This window comes from Rhinopithecus roxellana, chromosome 14 (assembly GCF_007565055.1).
Source record: "Rhinopithecus roxellana isolate Shanxi Qingling chromosome 14, ASM756505v1, whole genome shotgun sequence".
Classification (NCBI taxonomy): domain Eukaryota; kingdom Metazoa; phylum Chordata; class Mammalia; order Primates; family Cercopithecidae; genus Rhinopithecus; species Rhinopithecus roxellana.
In genome coordinates, this window is record NC_044562.1 from 38,328,133 (window position 1) to 38,344,255 (window position 16,123).

Here is a 16,123-nt window from a genome sequence, read left to right on the forward strand (position 1 = left end):
GAGGCTGGGGCAAAAGGATCACCTGAGCCCAGGAGGTCTAGGTTACAGTGAGCCATGACCTGGATGACAGAGGGAGACTCTGTCTCAAAAAAAACAAATAACAACCACCATATGTTTAATTTTAAAAAATCAAAGTCAGCTTTTTACTCTAAAGATTAGCTATTACAAAACTGACACCAACATCATAATTAAGGAAAGCATATACCCAGAAAAGGATAATTTTTGCTTTGAGTGTTTTGTTGTTGTTGTTGTTGTTGTTGTTGTTGTTGTTGTTGTTGAGACGGAGTCTTGCTCTGTCGCCCAGGCTGGAGTGCAGTGGCCGGATCTCAGCTCACTGCAAGCTCCGCCTCCCGGGTTTACGCCATTCTCCTGCCTCAGCCTCCTGAGTAGCTGGGACTACAGACGCCCGCCACCTCGCCCGGCTAGATTTTTTTGTATTTTTAGTAGAGATGGGGTTTCACCATGTTAGCCAGGATGGTCTCGAACTCCTGACCTCGTGATCCACCCGTCTCGGCCTCCCAAAGTGCTGGGATTACAGGCTTGAGCCACCGCGTCCGGCCTGCTTTGAGTTTTATGGTATAAAATGAAATAAATAAAAAATACTTACTCTTTGTTGTTTGTAGTGCTTAAACATTCTAATGCAGTGTTCAATGATAAATAGCAAGTAAATGCCTCCTAGAGCAACAAGTCCTTTCAATACAGCATCATATTCTTCCAAAAACTTCTTCGATTCATGTCCATGAGAATGTCCATGCCCATGTGCGTGTTGGTGACTGTGATCATGTCCACCCTGAGACTATTAATAAAAACAAATAAAACTTATAAACAGGTAATTGAAATGCTATTTAAAATTTTGAAATTATAATCTCCTAAACAACACAGAAAAAATACCTTTCAAGTTTTAAAGTGCTCCCCTAGGTATTATCTCACTTAGTCTTCCATTTAATTTGCTTTTCTCAGTTGTCCAGAATACTACTACATTTTATAGTAACTCAAAGACCACCAACTCAAATGAATATAATAATAAGATACATACTATAGTTAGAGAATCAAGCCAGAAGTAATAACAGGGAGTGACGGGTTCTTTGTAAATTGAAGTGAACACGATTTACTTACATGCCAAATATTTAGTAAAAATAAAACAAAACACACAAACTAATTCACCAGCAGTCACTTGTGATTCCGTGTAATCTAATTCTGTCTTAAACTGATTGTTACATATTTTTTTCTTTTAACTTTTATTTTAAGTTCAGGGGTAAAAGTACAGGTTTGTTATATAGGTCAACTTATGTCAGGGGGAGTTGTTGTACAGATTATTTCATAAATTTCTTCTCATAATTTCAGAGGTAATAAGGTCACTATCTCTGCATATACTGTGGAAAGTCAGCAAGAGGGTATCCTTAAATACGCAATTTTCTGTATTTTAAAGCTTTAGCAATCATAAATGTATGTATAGAAAAAGTTACGTTTCAACATTATGAAATGTACAAGTATCACAATAGTAATCTTATAGAACATAAGTTAGATAACTGCACTTAAGTATCTTTCTTCATTCTAAAATTTATTTGTATTCTTTTCCTGTTAACTAGTGGTCAACCAAAGAGATACCTAAACCTCTCAGAGGATATCAGACCACTCAAAAAGGTAACAGCTAGGTTTAGTTAACCCTTTTTAACACAAAAACAAGTTAAATAGCACTTAAATACTGTTCTCACTTCAGTAACTCTTACTAGGCCCAGTTCTAAAGGAAACTATTGTTATTCTTGATGGCTAGTAGAAATGGTGAAACAAGAAAATTCATATTCGCAGGCTTAAGATTCATTAACCCATTTATTAATTAAAAAAAAAAGCAATGCCACACATTGCTGTAGATAGTAAATCTGGAATTCTCAACCAAGAGTGCACAAGAGAGGCGATACACACAACAACACAAATACAATCCTGTCTCCCACATTCTTTAGAAGGAAAATACTCAATACTTCAATTTTATATTTGGAAAAGAAAAATTCCCATTGTTTTCATAATTTGAAGTAATAATAGCAAGAGTTAATTAAATACTCTTAGCTGGTAGTAGACAGTTATCTACCTAACTATTGATAGGTTATAGAGAGCAACTTGTAAAAAGGTTGATAAGCATGGTACTAGGAATATGGGTTTGTGATCATGTAATTAATCAGAAGTGTCCCCAAAGAGAAGAAAAGGAGTGGTATGCCAGGTGAAAAGATAAATGCCCCCACGTGTAAAGAGCTAACTGTAAAACAGCACACTGAGTGTATCTGCCTACTCCTGCTCAAAGATGCTGATGGCATACCAGCTATAGACATAATCATTACAACATCTTTTGTATTTCTCTTAAACGCTTACCTGATATGCTACACAGATTTAAAAAGACCACTCACTGCTACTGATATCGCAAATTTTAATTCAAAGAGATTTTTACAAAGACTACTGAAAGCAAAGTTGACCTAATGATTCAATTTATTTAAAAAATATTGCTATTAAAACTCTGAAAACAGAGAAAAAATACTTCATCCTATAATCAAATGAAACAATACAAATACCAGATTACTGTGCTATAGCTTGCTAATGAAGGACCTTTGAAAGTTTAAATATTTTTATTTTAAATTTTTAAAAAGATTAAAAACATTTCTTACATGGGGCAGTAGATGAAGAAGGGCGTCTCCACTCATTGTTCCTACAGCTAACGCAACAAGGAATGTAAGAAGAAATTTGAAGCATCCTTGGTTAATGATAGGAACCAAGATCACGCCTAGCAAGGAAAGCAGGCTAATGACAGTGATAGAAATGATACCACAAATCCAGGCTGTAGAAAAGAAATTAAGAGTCAACGTTAGTATAACAATTTAAAACAACAGACTACCAAAAAGAATAAAAACATAAGATACAAGAATCATAGAAGGTAGACTATTTTACCCAGACTATGAAAGCTTTATGGCATTGTTTAAAAACAAAACAAAAATATGACACGTAACTTAAACATTTTTAAAAAGAATTAAGAAACTCAGATCAAATTATACATAGTACCTTCAATGGCCCATGAGATTAGAACCAGTGACTTAAAATGACTGAAGGCTGTGATTCACTTAATAGCTAAAGTATAAATAAAAAATTTATAAATAAAATTTATAAATAAAAATAAAAATTTAAAATAATAAATAAAAATAAAAATAAAAAAATTTATAAATAAAAATAAAATAAAAAAAGTCTAAAGGCAGAGCCACAATAATAAAGCTGTTTATTTAAAGAATATAATTATAAAACTCACCTGAGACATTAAAAAAGCCAAGTATCTATTTAATGTGTTATAATCTTTGTAAATCTTTCTAATACAGAGTTTAAGAAATGTAACATAGCCCCAAATGGAAACATGTTCATATGATAACAAAAAAGTCTCATTACTGGTAACTTTATTGTTACAAAGGTAAATTCAGTCCTATTTTTCTTGATTTTTTTTTCTCTACATCTGGTTCCAAACTCCCATTCCTCCAATTTGGGTTTCTGTAACAATTTACCACTTAAAAAAAAGTCGCTATATAATTTTAACTGGCTCAGAACACAAGAGAAATGTTTTCACAATATGACTTAAAGAAAAAATAGGTATGGTGGCGAAGGGGAATTCCGTATACGTGTCTTTAGGTCATTCACAAACAGGTAAGACATCAGAAATATATGCCAGTGGTTTGGGGGCTGGACATTTTCATTACAATTTCTATTACTGGCCTAAAATGAAATAGAAATGTTATTAGTTTTTTAAATTCTGCTTATTTTAAGATCTATCTACAGAAAATCTCACTGAAGAGCAATAATTTTATAAAGATTTTAATCTAAAATACTATTTTTCAAATCAAATCTAAGAGGACTATAAATCTGCAGAAAGACTTTATATTAAGTCTGTGATATAACACTGAAAAAACACATCTCTTCATCAAAATAACTCAAAATTTTCAACAACGAGGAAAAGACAGGGAGATGATACTAACTGTCCCACTAAATGCTGAACTTTATCAATAAAACTGTTTTAATGGGCATTGTATTTACAATATCCAATAATGTTAACACTATAGTCAACACTCATTAGCTCAATTATCTCACTGAATTAAAACAATAGATCATCTATCACTAATGGAAGCTCTGTGGCTTACCCTGTATCTTAAACGATAATTACTATCACATAAATATAGGTAACCTCAGAGGCAAAATAAGATTCAAAACAACCAGTATTAGAGGGCTGAAGATCTACCCACTAGACTTGGATTCAATGGCTTCAATCATTGCAAGGATGTTGGATTAAGGAAGGAGCAGGAACTCAATTCTTGAAGAACCAGGATCACATATTTGCTACAAAAATAATATATCCTGATTAGTGGAAAGAAAGATTGAGGAGGATTGCGCCCCGGCGTGGTGGCTCATGCTTGTAAACAGCACTTTGGGAGGCCAAGGCAGGCGGATAGCTTGAGTCCAGGAGTTTGAGCCAGCCTAAGCAACACGGTGAAACCCCGTATCGACTAAAAATACAAAAATTAACCAAGCGAGGTGGCACACGCCTGTAGCCCCAGCTACTTGGGAGGCTGAAGCGGAAGGATCGCTTGAGCTTGGGCAGCGGAGGTTGCAGTGAGCTGAGACTGCGCCACTGCATTCCAGCATGGGTGACAATGTAAGACCCTATCTCAAAAACAAAAACAAAAACAAGAAACACAGGGGCGGGGGTGCGGCAGTGATTGCTCTAACTGTTGTGATGACAAACCACGGGGAACTGAAGTCAAAAACCTTATTCTAGAAAGAAAAAATATATGCTCGAATAAGGTTTACAGACTAACTTAATGATGATCACCAGGCTAGTTTGTTAGTCCCCTGTTTTTATAGACAGGAAAAATAAAACCAGTGGAAGAACTTAATGAAATAAGTCAGAGAAGTGGTCATAGGTATAAATTTTAGACACGAGGTCTTACAGGCAATAAAGTTATTGGCCAGCTAAATCAAAAATGGTTTGTCAAAACTACTGCAGCTCTCTAGATCCAATCATATTGAAGAAAAAAAGTAGAGACAAAAAGGACAGGGAACTTACAGTAACCACATGGGACAAAGTGAGTTGGCAACAAAAGCACTAACCTGAAGATAAACTGTATCTCACACAGTAATATATAACTTTTCCTTTACAAATATATTTTTCCTTATTAGTTTAGCAATAATCGAATATAGAAGCAACTTTTCTAAAAGCAACAGCCTAAAAGCAACTTCAATTAATAACTTGAAAATGTGCACTAAACTACTTGGAAAAGCTAGTAATTCATACTCTAAGATACCCTAGGAGAAAAAATAAAATGTATTTACTTACTAATGTAAATATATGTGAATGGGGACTGCCAAAACTACAGACAAGACCCCAAATACACAAAATATACAGAGTAAACACAACTGATAACCCTTCATAGTTATTAGAAATTTTTATTAATAAGAATAATTTTAACCAAGAATGCACTAGAATTAGTCACCAAAGTTATCCAATAAAAATGTTTATTTTAACGGCTCAGGGTCCTGGTTTATGCCTGTAATCCAAGCACTTTGGGAAGTCAAGGTGGACAGGCTGATTACGGTCAGGAGTTTGAGACCAGCCTGGGCAACATGGCAAAACACCATCTCTGCGAAAAATATAAAAATTAGTCGGGCATGGTGGCATGTGCCTATAGTCCAAGCTCCTTGAGAAGCTGAGGTGAGATGGTTTGAGCCCGGGAGGCTGAGACTGCAGTGAGCCAAGATCATGCCACTGCACTCCAGCCTGGGCGACAGAGTCAGACCCTGTCTCACAAAAAGAAGAATTCTTTTGTGGAATAGTGTTTTGATGAAAAGAAAACTTAAAATAAATCAATAAATAGTCTCTGTACTACTCTGAACATTTGAACTCTTTAAAAATATTTTTCTATTTCTTTTAGAGGAAATATGTATAGCATGCTTGCTATATAAAATATTTTGCCGGGCGCGGTGGCTCAAGCCTGCAATCCCAGCACTTTGGGAGGCCGAAACGGGTGGATCACAAGGTCAGGAGATCGAGACCATCCTGGCTAACACGGTGAAACCCCGTCTCTACTAAAAAATACAAAAAACTAGCCGGGCGAGGTGGCGGGCGCCTGTAGCCCCAGCTACTCGGGAGGCTGAGGCAGGAGAATGGCGTAAACCCGGGAGGCGGAGCTTGCAGTGAGCTGAGATCCGGCCACTGCACTCCAGCCTGGGCCACAGAGCGAGACTCTGTCTCAAAAAAAAAAAAAAAAAAAAATTTTTTTAAAGACTACCTTCAAAAGATTTTTAACTGACTAAAAAAACCCTAAATTCTAGGACTAAAATTGATCCTATATCTTTTGATAACTTTGCTTTTGCATATAAAACATAGAGGGCACAACTGGAAATATAACATAGTTAATTACTCCTTTGTATATACATTGCCTTGAATGACAGAGTTGAAAATTATAAAAATACTTTCAAAGATGCCAATTATTCTGCCCCTTTAAAAAGAAAATCGTTCTAAATTATTTTCTTATGAGTAGCTATTTGAACTGGCCAGATACTAGCTATTGTCATATTATACTGCTAAAAAAACTTGCATAATCTAGCATTTCTCAAACTGAGCTCATTAGTTCTATGAGATGGGGGTATTTCAAAGGGGAGGGAGGAGAAATTTAATAAGTAAGTTTTGGTAATGCTGAATAACACAGGTTCCCTCAGAGCCTCTAACCGTTTAATAAGAAATATGAATCTCTAAAAGAAGAATACAATATGCAGCATTTTCCCAACTTATCTCATCATGGAATTTATTAGTATAGGAGAGGGTCTTCAAAAAGTTCATGGAAAATGCATATTATGAAAAAAATCAATTTACTTGTGCCCTAATTGAAAAGGACCAACAATTAACAGCACAAACAATACTCAACTCCACAGACATCTCAGCTGGTTGAGCTAATACAATTCTGACAGAAAAATTAAAGCTGAACAAACTTTCCACTCAACTGGTGCCAAAACTCCTGTGCCCAGATCAGCTTCAGACAAGAGAAGAACTTTCCACAGAAATTTTAAACAAGTGGGTACAGGATCCTGAAGTATTTCTTTGAAGAATTAAAGAAGGAAATGAAACATGGCCTTAATAGTAAGATCCTGTAATTAATGCTAATGAACTGTATACTTAAAAATGGTTAAAGGAGGAGGATTCTGGAAAGACTCTGGAGTAGGAAGCACTAGAAATCTGTATGCCCCCTAAACTGTGAACGAACTGACAAAATCTGTCTGATGTTAACTACTTCGGAACTCTGTAGTCTACTGAAAGCATGCAACTTCCAGGGGAAAGCTCGATGGTAAAATGTGGTTAATTTTGATCAATTTCAGCTCTTAGTTTAGTGGCAGCTACCCATCTACCATCCTTAGTCCTTTGAAAGGAAGCTGTGCCTGGTGTCCTGAATCAATCTACAGGACCCTACAATTACAGGAGCTAGAGTAGACAAAATGGATTTTGATCCCCAAATGTTGAGGATCTGTACTCTGATCACTGATTCTGATCACAGAAGTACAGGCAAAGAGACAGGTGGCCATGTTGCTGTACCTCTCCTCATTTTTGCAAATCTGGCTAAAGTGTCTTCCAGGTGATTTAAAAGGCCAGCACCTCTTTTTCCTCCCTTCTTTTTTTCTCCTTTTTCCCTTTTTGGAGTCAGACAATAAATACTGGAAAATTAAAAAATAACTGCATATTTGGAGAAAATCAGAAAGTAATCATGCATGCCTAGGGAAGGGCACAGGCTCAGAAAGGACCTGTGAAGATAAACTAGGTGCAGTGTCTCATGCCTATAATCCTGGTACTCTAGGAGGCTGTGATGGGAGATCACTTGAGCCCAGGAGTTTAAGACCAGCCTGGGCAACACGACAAAAACCCATCTCCACTAAAAATACAAAAACTAGCTAGGCATGGTGGCACATGCCTGTAGCTCCAGCTGCTCTGGAGGTTGAGGTGGAAGGATCACCTGAGCCCAGAAGATTGAGGCTGCAGTGAGCCATGATCATGCCACTGCACTCCAGCCTGGGTGACAAAGTGAGATCCTGTCTCAAAAAAACAAACAAACAAAAACACCTGTGAAAATCTTATGTTTATACCACAGGGATAGCATAAAACAATAACCCTCCCCAACCCAAATTAATAACAAACAAACACAATTTAACAAGAAAATAGCAAACCCTGGGGAAGGGGAAGAATCTGACTTCCAGAGTTAGCATATTATTAGAATCAAATGTCCAGTTTCAAATAACCAGAAGGCATACAAAGAAACAAAAAAGCAAAGCACATTAAAAAAAAAAAAAAATGAATCACAGAAACTGTCCCTCAAAAAGACCTAATGGCAGATCTACTAGACAATGACTTTAAAACAACTGTCTTAAGAATGCTAAAAAAAAAAAAAAGTCAAGAAGATAATGTATAAACAAAATGGATATATCAATAAAGGGGTAGAAAAACTAAAGATAAATCAAAAAGAAACTCTGGAACTGCAAAGTGCAATAACTGAAATGAAAAATTCACTAGAGAGATTCAAAGGCAGATTTGAGCAGGCTGAAGTATCAGTGGACTTGAAAACAGGATAATGGATATTACTGATGCTGAAGAACAGAAAGAAAAAATATTGACTAAAAATGAACAGAGCCTATGGAACCTGGAGGGTACCACTAAGCAGACCAACATCCATATACACTATAGAAGTCAAGTAAGATGAAGAGGAGTGGTGGGGTGGTGGGGAGGGGCAGCAAGAATATTTTAAGAAATAATGGCTAAAAACTTCCCAAATTTGATGAAGGACATGAATATAAACATCCAAGAAGCTAAATGAACTCCAATAAGAGGAACTCAAGAGACCCACACCAAGACACATTATAATCAAACTCTTGAAAGACAAAGAGAGACTCTTGAAAGCTGCAAGAAAAGCAACTCATCACATATAAGAAGCTCTCAGTAAGATTACAAGCAGATTTCTCAACAGAAACTTCGTGGGTCAGAAGGCAATAGGCTGATATATTCAAAGTCCTAAACAAAAAAGCAAAATTGTCAACCAAGAATCCTATATACTGCAAAATTGACATTCAAAAGTGAGGGAGAAACTAAGACATTCCCAAGTAAACAAAAGCTGAGGGAGTTTGTTACCACTAGACTTGCCCTGTAAGAAATAAGACAGTACTTCAAGGGGAAAGGACACTAAACAGTAACCTGGAAAGTGTGGAGACGAAGTTGTAAAGGAGCAGAATTTTTGTATGCTACTGAAGTTAAAATGATATAAATTCAAATTAGACTCTTTTAACTTTAGGCTGCTAAATGTAATCCCCATAATAACCGTAAGAAAACAGCTATAGAATATACACAAAAGGAAATGAAAAAGGAATTTAACCTTTTCACTACCAAAAAAAGTCAACTAAACAAAATGGAAGACATTAACAGCAGGAATGAAGGACAAAAAAAGCATTAAGGCATATAGAAAATCAAATAGCAAAATGACAGAAGTCCTTCCTTTTCAGTAATTACTTTAAATGTAAATGGATTAAACTCTCCAATGAACTGACAGAAACTGGCAGAATGAATAAAAACACATGAGTCAACGATATGTTATATGCAAGAGACTCACTTTACATCAAAGACACAAACAGGTTGAAAGTGAAAAGATGGAAAATGATATTCTATGAAAATAGTAACCAAAAGAGAGCAGGGGTGGTTATACTAATATCAAAGTAGACTTTTAAATCAAAAAAGGTTACAAGAAACAACAAAGGACGGTGATAAAACAATTATAAACATTTATGTAACTAAAAATAGAATATCAAAATATACAAAACAAAAACTGTCACAATTGAAGGGAGAAATAAACAGTTCTACAATAACAGTTGGAAATCTCAGTACTCTACTTTCAATAATGAATAAAACAGCTATCCAGCAGATAGGCAAGGAAATAGAGGACTTAACACAATAAACCAACTAGATCTAATATACATATAAGGAACACTACTCAAAACAGCACCAGAAACATTCGTCAGTGCACATGGAACATTTTCCAGGATGGACCATGTATTACGTCGCAAATTAAGTCTCAACAGATTTAAAAATATAAATATGATACAAAGTGTCTTCTCCTACCATAATGGAATAGTTAGAAATCAACTATTGAGGTAAAACGGGAAAATTTACAAATTTATAGAACTTAAACAACATATTCTTAACAACTGGATCAAGGAAGCAATTACAAGGGACATTAGAAAATACTTAAGAGACAAACGAAAACAAAACTGCAACCAAAACTTATGGAATACATCTAAACTAGTACTAAGGGAAAAACAGATAATTATTAAAACTCACATGAAAAAACAAGTAAGATCTCAAACCAAAAACTTAACATTATACTTAAGGGACTAGAAAAAGAAGAACAAAATAAGCCAAGACTGCAGAAGGAAGAATATAATAAAAATTAGAGCAGACGTAAATGAACAGAGAGCAGAAAAACAAAATCGATGAAACCTATAGCTGATTCTTGGAAAAGATCACAAAATTGACAAACCTTAAGCTAGATTGACTAAGAAAAAGGGAGAAGATACAATTACCAAATTCAGAAATTAAAGCCGGGATGTTACTACTGATTACAAGGAAATAAAAAGGATTCTAATAGAATAGACCTGATAAATTCTACCTAACATTTAAAGAAGAACTAATACCAAACCTTCTCAAACTTTTCCCAAAAAAATCAAAGAGGAGGTAACACTTTCTAATTCATTCTATGAGGCCAGCATTACCCTGATACTAAAGGTATCAGACAAAGACACTACAGGAAATGACAAATACAGACCAATATCCCTTATGAACACAGATGTAAAAATTCTCAAAGAAAAAAAAAAACTAGCAAACAAAATCCAGCAACAAATTAAAAGGATTATACAACATGACTAAGTGGGATTTACTGCTGGAATGCAATAAAAGTTCTATATATAAAAATCAACATATATTAACAGGATACAGAAAAAAACACCCACATGATCATCTCAATGAGCAGAAAAAGCACATGACAAAATTCAGTATCTTCTCATGATCAAGACTCAACAAACTAGGAACAGACAGCAACAAACCTTACATAATAAAGCTATATATGAAAAACTCACAGCAAACATCATACTCAATGGTGAAAGACAAAGCCTTTTCTCTAAGATGAAGAATGAAGCAAGGATGCTTTGCTTTCATCACTTCTATTCAACATAGTACTGGAAGTTCTAGCCAAACAATTAGGCAAGAAAAAAATTAAAAACATCCAATTTGGAAAGGAGTAAGTAAAATTAACATCTGTTTGCACTTAATTTGATCTTACATGTAGGAAATCGTAAAGGCTCCACAGAAGCACTTGATTTTTAAAGTTGCCTGCTTGGCCCTCTTCCAAGTACTCTAATAAACTCTCACTTTTCTTAAAATAAATTCTCTGCTGTTTAAAAAAAAAAACGACTTCACACAAAAAAAGCATTAGAATGAATTCAGCAAAAGAGCGAGATACAAAGTTAACACAAAAATCAGTTGCATTTTTATATATACCAACAATGAACAATCTGAAAAGGAAATTATGAAAACAATTCCACTTACAATAGCATCAAAAAGAGTAAGATACTTAGCAATTAACTTAACCAAGGAGGTAGAAGACTTGTACAATGAAAACTACAAAACATTCTGACTGGTGTGAGATGGTATCTCATTGTGGTTTTGATTTGCATTTCTCTAATAATCAGTGATATGGAGCTTTTCTTCATATGCTTGTTGGCTGCATGTATGTCTTCTATTGAAAAGTGTTTATTCATGTCCTTTGTCCACTTTTTAATGGGGTCAGTTTTTCTTGTAAATTTGTTTAAATTCCTTATACATGCTGGCTATTAGATCTTTGTCAGATGCATAAGTTTGCAAAAATTTTCTCCCATTCTGTAGGTTGTCTGTGTACTCATGGACACATAGAGGGGAACAACAGACACTGGGGCCTATTCCATGGTGAACGTGGGGAGGGACAGCATCAGGAAAAATAACTAACGGGTACTAGGCTTAATACCTGGGTGACTAATCTGTACAACAAAATCCTGTGACATAAGTTTACCTATATAACAAACCTGCATGTGTAACCTGAACTTAAAAGTTAAATTTAAAAAAAGAGTAAAAAAGAAAACTACAAAATATTGTGGAAAGAAATTAAAGAAGACAAATAATAAAAACATACCCCATGTTCACAGATTGGAAGACTTAATACAGTCATCACTTGGTATCTGCAGAAATTAGTTCTATAATAAAGACACCAAAATCTGTGGATGCTCAAGTGCCTTATGTAATATAGCATAATAATTGCATTTAATCTATGCACATCCTCTCTTATATTTTAAATCATTACTAAACTATAGTTGACCATTGAGCAACATGGGTTTGAACAGCGTGCATCCACTTAATACATGTGTTTTTCTGCTTTGGCCACCCCTGAGACAGTTAAGACCAACAGATCCCTCCCTCTTCCACCTCTTCCTCAGCCTACTCAACATGAAGATGATGAGAATGAAGACCTTCATCATGATTCACTTTCATTTAATGAATAGTTAATATGAATAATGAACTGAAAATCCTAAAGATTCCACATAGGCACTTGATTTTTCAAGTCACCTGCTTGGCCCTTTTCCAAGTGTTACTATACTTTCTCCAATAAACTCTCACTTTGCTTAAAATAAATTCTCTGCTGTGTATCTTTACATTATAATTAATAAATCCTACATAAATTCCTTATGATTTTCTTAATATATTTTCTTTTCTCTAGCTTATTTTATTCTAAGAATATACAGTACGTAATAGATATACTATTGACATAAATTGACTGTATTATTGGTAAGGCTTCTGGTCAACAGTAGGCTACTAGTAGTTATGTTTTGGGAGAGCCAAAAGTGATACATAAATTTTCAACTACACGGGGAATGGCACTGCTAATCCCCCGCGTCATTCGAGGGTCAACTCTAATTTATAATATCTAATACAATATAAATGCTATGTAAATAATTGTATTGTTTTTTATTTGTGTTATTTTTTATTCTTGTATTATTTTTATTTTTTCCCCAAATATGTTTAGTCCTTGGGTTGGCTGAATCTGCAGATGCAGAATCCACAGATATTAAGGGTGGATTATATTGCTAAGATGTCAATGCTGCCCAAGTTGATCCACAGATTCAATGCAATCCCTATTAAAATCCCAATGATAGGGTTTTTTTTTTTTTCAGAAATAAAAAATAAAAAACTTCCTAAAATTCATATGAAACCACAAAGAACCCAAAAGAGCCAAGACAAACTTGAAAAACAAAAACAAAACTGGAAGAATCACACTTCCTGATTTTAAAACTTACTATACAAAGCTACAGTAATCAAAACAGCACAGTAACGGCATAAAAACAGACATACAGACCAATGGAATAGAAGAGAGAGCCTGGAAATAAGCCTTCAAATATACGGCGAAACGATTTTTGACGAGGGTGCAAGATCATTTAATGAGAGAAAGAACAGTCTTTTCAACAAATGGTGCTAGAAAAAAACAGATATCCACATGTAAAAGAATGCAGTTGGACTCTTATTTAGCACCATACATAAAAATTAACTCAAAATGAATCAAATACCTAAATTAAATATATGACCTAAAACTATAAAAACTCTTAGAAGAAAACTGAGCAAAAGCTTCACAACATTAGATTTGACAATAATTTCTGAAAAATAAAACCAAAGGTACAGGCAAAAACAAAAGGAACAGACAAATTGGATTTCAAAAAACTTTTTAAAAATTTGTGCATCAAAAGACAAACACAGATTAAGATGGCGGATAGGAGGCTGGAATAGCTTGCAGCTCCTGCTCGGACAGAGCAGCATGTGGAGACTCACATCATGAACTTTTGCTCCAAGAACTACCACAGCAACATACCAAAAAGCTGAGAGAATTCACAGACCTTTGGAGGAACTGGATTGCCTCTGCAGGCTCCCTGAGACACCAAAAAACTGTGAGTCCACTTGCTTTCTCAGTGGGATAGGCTGGTGATCTGGGGCAGTTCTCAGTCCTGCTCACTGGCTGCCTGGAAATAGATTCGGTGCTTCTCCGGGGGCATGGTGGGAGTGAGGCCCACCTTTAGGACTGCAGGTTGTGTGGGAGTGTGGTGAGGCCTCCGTTTTCCCCCACTTTCCTGGTGACCTGTGTGACTCAGCAGAGGCAGCCATAATCCCCCTGGGAACAAAACTCCACTGGCCTGGGAACCACATCCCCATTCCCCACAGCGGCCACAGGAAGCCCCACCCAAAGAGAGTCTGAGCTCAGTCATGCCTATCCCTACCCCTACATGGTGGTCTTTCTCTACCTGCCCAGGTTGCCAAAGACAAAGTGAGATAGTCAGGTGGGAGGGGGTCCCCGGAAAAACTCCAACTGGCTTGCGCACTGGGAGGAATGCGCACAGGGGTGAGCCTCAGGAAGTTGCCTCCGTTTGCAGCTGGGAGAAGTCTGGCCCCTGTTCTTCCTGTGTGGAACCTGGGATGCCTACCTGCGAGAAAAGAAGCACTTTAGCAGGGACTCCCGCCCCGCGGAGAATCTGTTTTCCCCATTTCTTTCTTTCACTCAATAAAACCCTGCTTTGCTCACCCTTCAAACCCCATCTGCAAGCCTAAATCTTCATGGCCAAGGAAGGACAAGAACCACGTCTTTGGCTGAATTAAGGAAAAGTCCTGCAAAAAGAAAACACAGAATCTCTTGGGAGCTCTATAGCCCCACCCACCGCCTGATCCTCCCTATACAACCACAGCTGATGCACTCTTGAAAGTGCTACATCCGGCTGGATGCCAACCAACACGAAACCAGAACGCCAAACAAAAATACAACCAAGGACCTTCAGTGTCCATTTCACTCCCCTGCTACCTCCTCAAGAACAGGTGCTGGTATCTGCAGCTGACAGACCTGAAGATGGATCACACCCCAGGTCTCTTTGCAGACACTCCCCAGTACCAGCCTGGAGCCCAGTAGCTCTCTGCTGGACGGCTGAACCCAGAAGAGCAAAAACAATCCTGTAGTTTGGGTCTCCCCTAAGGAAAGAGGGAGAACACCACATCAAGGGAGCACCCAGTGGGACAAAATACTCTGAACAGCAGACTTTGAGTTCTGACTTTAATACTCCACTGACAGCACTAGACAAATCAAGACAGAAAGTCAGCAAAGAAACAAACTATACCCTAAAACAAATGAACGGAACAGATATTTACAGAACATTCTACCCAACAACTGCAGAATACACATTCTATTCATCAGCACATGGAACACTCTCCAAGACAGACCATATGACAAGGCACAAAACAAGTCTCAGTAAATTTAAGAAAACGGAAATTATATCAAGTACTGTCTCAGACCACAATGCAATAAAATTGGAAATCAACTGCAAAAGGAACACTTAAAGCCATACAAATATAAGGAAATTAAATAACCTGCTCCTGAATAGTCATTGTGTCAACAATGAAATCAAGATGGAATTAAAAAATTATCTGAACTGAACGATAATAGTGACACAACCTATCAAAACTTCTGGGACACAGCAAAAGCAGTGCTAGAAGTTTATAGCATTAAATGCTGTTACATCAAAAAGTCTGAAAGAGCACAAATAGACAATCTAAGGTCACACCTCACAGAACTGGAGAAGCAAGAACAATCCAAACAAAGATCAGTGTAGAAATAAATGAAACTGAAACAAACAAACAACAATACAAAAGATAAATGAAACAAAAAGCTGGTTTTTTGAAAAGATAAATAAAATTGATAGACCATTAGTGAGATTAACTAAGAAGAGAGAAGATCCAAATAAGCTCAATTAGAAACAAAACAGGAGGTATTACTCCTGATGCCACAGAAAAACAAAAGAGATTCAAGGCTACTACAAACACCTTTACACACATAAACCAGAAAACCTAGATGAGATGGATAAATTCCTGGAAATATACAACCCTCCTAGATCAAACCAGGAAAATACAGGAACACACCAATAACAAGCAGCAAGATTGAAACTGCCAACAAAAAAAAGT

The 16,123-nt window shown here is 36.3% G+C and overlaps 1 protein-coding gene across 4 annotated transcripts in view; it reads right to left on the bottom strand.

Annotated features, from left to right (window-relative positions):
- Nucleotides 1–16,123, bottom strand: part of SLC39A10 (solute carrier family 39 member 10) — an 84,687-nt gene that overhangs the window by 30,395 nt on the left and 38,169 nt on the right. For all 4 annotated transcript variants that reach the window (XM_030916213.1, XM_010375742.2, XM_030916211.1 and 1 more), the window contains exons 4-5: nt 2,655–2,824; nt 608–796 (exon numbers count right to left, since the gene is read on the bottom strand). In XM_030916213.1, coding sequence (XP_030772073.1) covers nt 608–796; nt 2,655–2,824 — 359 coding nt within the window. The remainder of the gene's footprint in view (nt 1–607; nt 797–2,654; nt 2,825–16,123) is intronic.